At 30.9% G+C, this 9,834-nt stretch overlaps 1 protein-coding gene across 1 annotated transcript; it reads right to left on the reverse strand.

The window, feature by feature from the left end:
- Nucleotides 1–3,090: 3,090 nt before the first annotated feature.
- TRIADDRAFT_56427 (uncharacterized protein) lies at nucleotides 3,091–4,051 on the reverse strand (the record flags this gene model as incomplete). Its single annotated transcript, XM_002112824.1, has 2 exons — nucleotides 3,091–3,147; nucleotides 3,509–4,051. The coding sequence occupies 2 exons, from the start codon at nucleotides 4,049–4,051 to the stop codon at nucleotides 3,091–3,093; spliced, it is 600 nt and encodes a 199-aa protein (XP_002112860.1).
- Nucleotides 4,052–9,834: the final 5,783 nt, after the last annotated feature.

The following is a 9,834-nucleotide window of genomic DNA, read 5'->3' on the forward strand; positions in this document are numbered from 1 at the left end:
TAAATCTTACAGATTGGAATTAAGCTCTCATAATCCGCAAAATAATATATCTCAAGTAAATACAATGATAAATATTTTTACTTAAAGTCGCAATCTGCGATCTTCTGATTCATATATCGACACCGGCATATAATAAGCTCCATATTTGTCGGGAAGTTACAATATACACCAGCAATTTTCACGTTAAATCATAATTTATGAGATTTGTTACGTACGATCAGGATCTACTTGATTAATATCGCACATGACTCGAACAAAAAAAGCGCCATAAATTCAGTACGTTTAAGTTGATGACGACACACAAAACTTTACAGATGGTTCCCCTTTAAGGACGAAGATCAAGGTTTACGATATTGATAGCTTTCAAACTACAGTAATTGTTTATAATGACATTTTCATACATTTCAAGCCGTAAAACTGATAATTTATATATAGAATCCGTTTGTCGTATCTGTCTGGCTATAACACAAGCTAATTTGACTGACTCAATGAAATCGAGAACTATTTCAGTTTAAATTTATTATTAAAATTTTCGGTCAGGTCGTATTATAGGTTTCGACGAGGCAAAGAATTGATGAGTCTCATGGGGCTGTTTTATCCAATAATGCTAAAGTCTATCTTGGTTGGTTTGAGCCTCTCTTGTGGAATTTTTGTAAACAACAAATTACAATACGGACAACGCCGAAGGATGCCGTTCTTATTGTAGTAAGAAAAGAAGAAGTAAACAATAATGTTTAACTTGAAGGATTATAATCTCCTAATGTGCACTACGATCATCAAAAAAATGACGGTACTTTTCTATGCAATATACTATACAATATGTTACTGACGAATTAATGTACATGTGTAGAAAGATAAACAAAAGATGAATACGGCAATGAAAAGTCGAACTTATTAATATCACTTTGGCGGACGATAAAACAGTGTCTATCAAAAATAGCTGACATAGTAAAATAATAATTATGGACTGAATTAACGATAGCGAGCATTTTATCTTATCTAATACTATATTTACTGTCGTCAATGAGCGCTAAATGCTACTCTAATAATCTTCTATTGCGCATAAAATGGCATAAAGTCTCTTAATGATTAGTAGATAAGATCGGACGGTATCTGATATGATTATCCGTATCTGTGAAAAAAACCGAGCAAGGGTGAAAAAGCACCTATTTCAGCAAAATTTTACTTGTAGAATGATAACGCTGGACTATATGACAAGAATTTTTAAATGCACTGTACTCAAATAGCATTATTACGATTCCTATTATGAATGGAAATAAAATGTAAAAGTGTGAATTGATTCTAAAGTTATGTATTTGAGAAGGCTTATTTTAAATTTAACTGTTTTTCTCTAACAAATGATCAATGCTTCGTTTTGTTCTCTCTTCAAGATTTATCTCCAACATCTGATACAACGAAGGCCATAGTTCTGTGAAACTTCACATTCTAACATTCATTATTTTACTCAAATCTAGTTATGGATATTTAATAGACGTGATACGACTAGCTAAACAAACTTAGCAATTACTGAACGAGTTCGATTAGTCGCCTAGTACCGTATTTACTGTTAGAATTATTCTATTATTTGCAACACCCTTTGCTTGATTATAATGTTTTAGAAGCGATAATTATAGTAAAACGTTAGAATGGGATATTACTATTCATCACGATAGTGGCTAGTGTTAGAAAGTTATGAATCTTATTTGATTTTGATAAACATCTGTCATATTAAAATACTACAAAACACTTACAATAGTACGCATCATTCCGCGATATAAGCTAAGAACTTGATGAATTATATGGAACCCAAGTCTTATCACCTATTCGCGGTTGTCTGGACGCTCATAACTGTTTAAGTCATATAAGAAACTACCTTGGTCTATTGCTAATCTAAGATTAAAACTGAGAATGTTTATATTTCAACGATTTATTTAAATTTTAATTCGTAATATCCGAATATTTTAATGTAGTCGATTGCAAAATAATTAATCATTCGCATGGTAACGGAACTGCGTGAAATTTATATATCACATTTCACCGTAGGTTTACTCCTATCGGGATAATTCCAGTCGGGTGTATGAAATAAATGCAATCAACGTAGATAAAAAAAGATAAACCAAGAAACATGATATCATGCTAATTTAGTAGAGATATTGAACTTATATCATTATAATTTATTGTCCTAACGCGATATAATTCTAAATTACTTGATTAAGCCATGAAAAATTATAGTTACTAGCAGTCCATGAAGGTGTTTCAGTCTTACTTATGATATACTGCATTACTCGTTCATTATCAGAGTTATGTACTCAATGATAACGGCATCTATTTGGCTTGTTTGTTAATGATCCGCAAAATATATGTATAACCTGCATTTATATACTGTTTGACATATGTAATGGACACTGAGTAATGTATGTCATTTAACATTTTTTTAACGATGCCTGAGAATGATTTATGATTTTGGTTCCAATATGCTTGGACTGCTAGTTTGAAAGTTGATGTGTATCTGTTTATCATTTCATGGATGTTTTACGAGCACGATAGCGTGGTCGTATACACGCGCCTACAGTCATATGATTAATTCAGAGTTTTTTATGGCGGCCAAGATCGTAGTTCATTCATAGATATAAAAATGGGGAGGGGAGGGAATGCTAAACTACGGTAATTATTAGAACTGTTCTTGATTGTAGCGGCTAATAGCTTTCAATGCTACATTTATTTGATCGAATCTTTTACTATATCAATAGAATATTTTAGCTTTACGATTACTTTATAACAAATTTCTTCAAGCTACCGATATCAATTTATTAGTACGCGTACATAAAAACTTCCCGCGTACTATCACGTATTGCAGTATACTTCAAAGGTCTTCCGGACTTGAATAGTGGTGGACAAGAAAGTATTTAAATACTTTTTAGCAAGATATTTAAACTGATCGAGTAAGGCAAACTGCAGGATTCCGATGCTTTCAATTTACATTCAGACTACTATTTTGGTTCGTAACTTAATGATGGTAAGATATCGAAACTCATACTGAAAAGAAGAGCTATTAAACATGGCGAAGCAAATATTTTAACTGAGGATAAATCATGGTAAATAGAAATTGCCCTTTATAATATAGATTTGTGTAAAATAACAAAGTGACTAGTAGAATAATTAAAATGAAATTAAAAATCTTATCTACATCATGCTATAAATTGTCTTTGTAGCGTTTAAAAGGTGTGAATAAACCAAAAATCACGATTAATGACACCTTTAAATTAAAGTATCCACTGATCAATAACATCCACCAATTATGAACGCTACCATATTCCTCGATTTACTATGATAAATCCTGTTCTTTCACTATGGCTTACATAATGTAAGTATTACATCGTAGTACATTCAAAAATGAGTAAAATAATGCCATGTCGTCAACGGTAGGTATCATATAGAGATAAATTTATTCTGAATATGCCTGATTAAAGGAGATTACGCGTTGATCAAATAGAAATATGTTACTAACCTCGTGGTTCTTACTACTACCACTGCGATTCTTGCTTCGTTTGAATTTACTGCTTTTAACCTTTTCTTCCAATGAACTTTGTCCAGCAGACTGTGTACGCTTGATATCATTGCCATCTACTACAATATTGAACTGATCTCGATCTTGTTCATTCAAAGTCTCTAAGTCATCTTTACTGTGAGAATTGTTGCTGAAAAGGCCGGTTAATTTAGGTAATTTTTTACTATTCTTTTTGACGATGTTACTGCCATTTTGCGCTGTTGGTGTTACTGCGGCTGCTGATATTGGCTCGTCATCACCATTTTCCAACTTATTACTTTGCAAATGGTGATATTGAGAAAGTGAAGGACTACTGTTGTTGCTACTATGACCATAAATCCCTATATTGAGATTAGCCTGCTTACTGGCATTATTATCATCATGGTCTGAGGATTCCTGCTGCGAACAATATGGGGATCGATCGTTGCGACTAATATGGGCATTGGTAGCCATTCGAAAAGAATTTTCAAACGTTGGAGTTATTGGATTGGTATTCACACTCATACTACTGGAAACTATATTAAAAATCTATTTCTTTCCAATCAGGCTCTTACTCCTCAATATCGAGTACAGTAATTTCAAATGTTTGCTCATCAGCTCAGATCGTAGATGAAAATATTCGCAGGACTTCTAATTGTGTCGTTTTTATACTAATCAAAAAGTTGTTTTCTATGACCACAAGTCAACTAAAAAGAGAGGAAAATTTTAAAAACACAATTAAGCATACTAACTTCCTATTCCTTATCGTTGTCATAAATTAAAATGTTAAAATGATTATAAACAGCTCAATAAAATCATCATGTGTTCTGTCATTTTTGTCCTATTCGCATACCTATAATATTTCTCGGTTTCCAAGGATCTTAAGCAATAAAGAGCCAAAACATAAATACACTGGTATTCTTACGCTACAAGGAAGCTAAAAATTAACAAAGAAATGGAAAATATCTGTCATTTTGTCGATGTTTTAGTAATTAATAAAAATATCCTCTGTTAAGTTATAAATACAAGTTTAATATCTATTTTTAAATAGAGTGAAAAAGCTTACTGTACATGGATGGAAAGTAATAACTGAAAACTGGTCTATCCCACCAATGTGAAATTTACAATAGCGTAGACTGACTATTGTATAAGGCTGTAATTAACGCCTTACTCATTCTGCTACCGTACAGTAGAATCACTTTGCTTCGTCAACAGTGGCGACTTACTACATTTTTTATTCTTTAATTGCCTGAATGATTTCTATCAAGATCATAAAACAATAAAATAATATTAACCAAAACAAGACTTGAAAACGATCGACAACATGTTTACGCTAGCTTGTGATAATAGTTTAAGACAAAGTTTGCTTTTTACAAGTTACTTTCTAATAGATTTAGTAGATTAAGATATTGCTGGTGATAAAATTCAGGAATATGAGAGTCTGAAGCTTTAACTTATGAGGGTATATCTGATTTTATTTCGATAATACGTTAAAGGAGAACTTAATGGAAATAGTAAAGCGTAAATTTAAGAGAAGAAATAGTGATTATCGAATTGGCTTAGTTAGTCTACTATAATAATAAAATAAAGAAAGGATTTTTCGGTGTGAAACAGCATATGCTTTCCAATGATAATTAATTTAAATAAATCATAGATAACTGATATATTATTATAGCGTTGAGAGGAATACGGTCAAAATTGATAGAAATAATACTTGGTAACAAGGAAGTGCTGCTAAAGGTCACAAGTTAGCAATGACAACAAATGTGAGCTAGAGTAATTAATTAATATCTGTCAGTTTAGATTTGATAAAGGCAGATAGAATCATAATAGCTTATAGTTTAGTAACGTATCACGAATACGCGTTATCTTCGTAGTAGATCAAATTCAGATATTTTTTGCTTTACTGCAGTTAAGTGAGAATAATAAATAGTAGATGGCAGCAACTGTATTTCTTTAACAAGACTTACAGTTAATCAATCAATTTATCTAGATTAAATAAAAATTGATAATAATCATATTAAGCTCTAAAGAAATAATTTGGATAGAGCAAGATTAAAAAAATTACGAACAGATTATATATAATCTGCAGCCCTGACAAGATCAGCCAGTGTAAGAAAAAGAAATTAAATTTCCTTGTTATTGTACATATATAATAAGAAAACGGGTCTAAGAAAGTAACATCTTAGAATTTAATAATAACAAGCATCAAACTATTCCAGTTTGTCTATATTTCTAATATGCAGCCGTTCTATATTATGATTGTGAATTAGTGATGTAGAAATTTAACACGTTAATGTATGTATAATTAAAGCTGTATACAAATTAAATTGTATAAATAGCAAAAATTAAAAAAAAACACACCATCATATGATTAATATGTAACGGATAAATGGATTAATGCTGATTTTTTGGAAATATTTTACTTAAAATAGGGTTTTTATTACAGAAAGACGTACAATCTAACTTCATTCATCAAAACTTAAAAGAGAAAGAGTGTAGAAAGGTAGTTACCGTGTGCAAGGATGGATGAAAATTCAAGTTTGTAATAATAATAAAGAGCGCGTTTTACTCGGTGATATTTGTGTCAATTGCTACAGTTATTTTGCTTACCGTTGAGTTATATAGTAGTTAATCGTAACAGTATAGATCATTAAGTCAATCAGGATATGTTTGTTTGTAGTATAGATCCAATAAGAAAATTTGAGGAGAGACAAATGGAACAAAACCGATCGCTTAGAAATAGCTCAGCTTTGAACGCCATTCTATTGGACTTATTTTTGTATTTATCAATTGGTTATTATCCTATTGGTTGAAAGCTTCTGTAAATAATATGGATGGAATAATTTTGGCCCTCCTTATTGATTTGTAATTAAATAACATGCATAACAATACAATAGATACAACCGAGGGTTTGCTTAATTACTGATGGAGTTATCAATCATATTTGTAAGGCAATATAATTCAATTTCGGCTTTACTAAGGCTCTCATCACTTGTTATACTTCTTCGCCTATTATGATTGAAGTAGAATAGACAGATGGAGATAACAAATTGAGATCAACGTGTGGTAAAATTTGTTGAATAAAGTTCTGAATACCAACACATTAATATGTCTGCCAAATAATTGAATAGCGTACTACCTCTTCGTTCTCCGTCGCCTTATTATTTGTTATGAATACTTGTCATTGGTTAAGTTCCTATTACGTAGTATGCAGAATTAGATATTATACTTTAATAGTCTAATAGTTTAAAACAGACCTGTAACCAAAATAATGATCGTTGCGTGTCATTCTATTACGTTTATATTTTTAAATAAAATTTTAAAGACTCGAAGAGATATTTGCGATGAACTGAGATTTCTTTCAGTATATGCGATTATTCTACAATATTTAAAAATCAAAATTCCTTCAATCCATTAAAAACAAAGTCGCTAATGATTTATATTAAAGATGACCACTTATTCGAAATCTTCTTTACGTAACCTTCTATTAGTTAGTACTCTAACTGATCATAGTACAGTAAATTTTATGTATACCATTCATTAGTAAGCTATTGTCAAAATTTTTAGATTGTAGTGTAATAGGGAGGGGGTAAGTTAAAAGAAAAGCTCTTTTGATCAAGGCAGACTTAATTAATTTAAACAAACGACACTGATTTTACTGATATTACGTGAGCTAATATTTTGTTGTAAAAGCATAGCTTTAGAAGAATTCTTGATGTGATTCTTAAATTTGAAAAATATTCTTCTGTAACTGGTAAATCAATAATTTGTTTATAGGGATATTGCTTCTTGTAATTTCATTCCTGCCTTTAGTTAGATCAGTATGAGAAAGTAGACTTATATTTGTGAGTAACTTAAATCAAATTAAAATATAATAATTATAATGTGATATAAATAGTATAAATCAATAAATTTACGTTAAAAACCGTAGGACACCAACAAATGCTAGTGCTGTAGAATTTGGTTAACATTACAGCCACTAAATTATTCTTCGATCGCTGTTATGAGTCATTAGTTTGGTAATTAACTTTTTTATCGTATGGTCACTTTTCTCATAGAATTATTACTGCATAACTGGGTGTTTTGGATGTAATTAGAAGCGTTAGAGTAGTTCCTATCAGTGTAATGCTCTTGTTGAATTAATGATTAGGTCGAGAGAAAATCACTCTTCTTACGCCTTTAGTAATTTTCATAATTGCTGACGCATTATTTTACTTTTTCAATCTTCAATTAAATCGGCTTAACTATAGAATTGATTAAGGTAGAGATGACATTTCTTGTCGATAATGATTTGATCGTATCATATACCATACATACATGAGTATATTGACATTGCTGATACGATGCTGTATTACAGTTCTGCTTTTAATAAGCTTTAACACCTTCATTTTGAGAGCCTTTGGGTTACTGCAATTCTATATTTAACCATTTTAAATTAATGAGCAGAATATACTTGATAGAATTGTTACAGTATACGAGTACTGCTATTGCAAAATAAAAATATCAATTTATGCTATCAGATATCACGTAAAGAGAGTTTAGAATCGTTGCACATGGAAATAAATCGAAATACTGCTACATGCTACAGTAAAGAAAGACAATTATAAATGAGAAGATTTTCATGGTGTTGCATAGATGATATCATTGACGATTACAAAACTATTTGTAGATGTTCGTTGTTAAAGCAACAAATAACCAAATTTTACTAAGTTATACAGGAGTAAAGACACTTAGAAAATTTTAATAAAGTTTGTTCAGTAAATTCGGAATTCGCTACTCTATGACAAGAACTAGCATACAGCTATACCCGGAGCTAATGGCGTCTTCGCATAGTTACACGTAATATTTCATTTCATTACTAGTGATACTGATTTGGATTAGGAAAGCATCAGGTCTTAGAGAAAAAAGTAACAAAATATGTGTTAGCAACTAGATGTTTATATGCAGCAAAAAATTGGGTGGTAGCAGTTAAGTGCTGATCTATAAGGCAAACGTACGAATACATTCCATTGATGAGTAAGCTAAAATTTCACAGGCTCACTGCAATGTTTAATCTACAGTATAAGAGTGTATGACTCAAATCATTACTAATACATGTTCATCTATGCGATATATTATAATTATCGGCAATATTATAAAGACACAGTACGCGGTCGGAAGCATAGTGACGTTTACAGGATAAAGAGTTATTGTTTTTAGGTTAGTGAACTAAATCTTGTTGTGCAACAGCAGTCTACGAAGCAACTCCCTTGTAAGATAACCTGTAATCGCCTGCATTGCAAATTCTTTCGTGGATGTTTAAGCTACTACCATGAAAGACTTAAATATTATTAGGCTGCAGTTTTATGTATTATCGTACTACTATCGTTTCTTCCTTTAAATTCATACTGATATTCAAGCTTTTAAACTAGTAGTTTAAGAATCTAGGTTACTACGCTGCAATTAATTGATTATCCTTTCATCATAGCCGATGAATTTATTTGACCTTTGGCACAGTATTTCAATTCTTATGATTCTAATATAAATACTTAGTGGTAAGCGAGAGAACGAAAAATTAAGATACCAACTTTTATAAGGTTAAAGATGTAGGTGCCATATATGCTGGCATATCACCGATGACTGATAAAATTGTCATCTACTTCTATTACTGCCTAATTCACTTACTAGATATCGAAAAAAACTGCAAGTATTTGATTTATATGCAGTAATTAATCTATCAGATTCTGAAATATTGACTTTTCTAAAATACTCTAGCGGAGATTTCTTTGACATATGATCTTAATCTCTTTGATATTATAAAATATTAATTATAAATCAAATTAACATTATCGATCATTGAGGATGAAACTTTGTAAAGTTGTTTTAGTGAAGTGGCTGTATACTTCAATGCAAAAGTTTCCACAGCTGCGTGAGAAATTTTTAATTAATGACTCATCAAGGCATTTATTGGTAAAGTTAGTTATTCTCCTCATGTTATTATAACTAATTACAACGATTCATTAGCAAACTTATAATGGCCATTTATTTATTAGGTCAATAATATAATTTAAGCCATCGATACATTCAGTATCTTTTGCTGTGTTATCTGTGAAATGGCGCATCAATTAATTGTTCACGGTTTATTCTTGTTAGGAGAGTAAATTAATTTATGTTAATTGCGTTGATGATTAGGAATGTACACATAACAACTTGTCGATCACATGATTATTTACATCACGTTCAGTAACGTTGTAAAGATACTGCGATAAGATATTGTCCACCATTGTTACGAAGTCGATTAATATTGAACATGTTGAAATGTTTCA

The sequence above is a fragment of the Trichoplax adhaerens genome, genomic scaffold, assembly GCF_000150275.1.
Source record: "Trichoplax adhaerens TRIADscaffold_5 genomic scaffold, whole genome shotgun sequence".
Classification (NCBI taxonomy): Eukaryota; Metazoa; Placozoa; class Uniplacotomia; order Trichoplacea; family Trichoplacidae; genus Trichoplax; species Trichoplax adhaerens.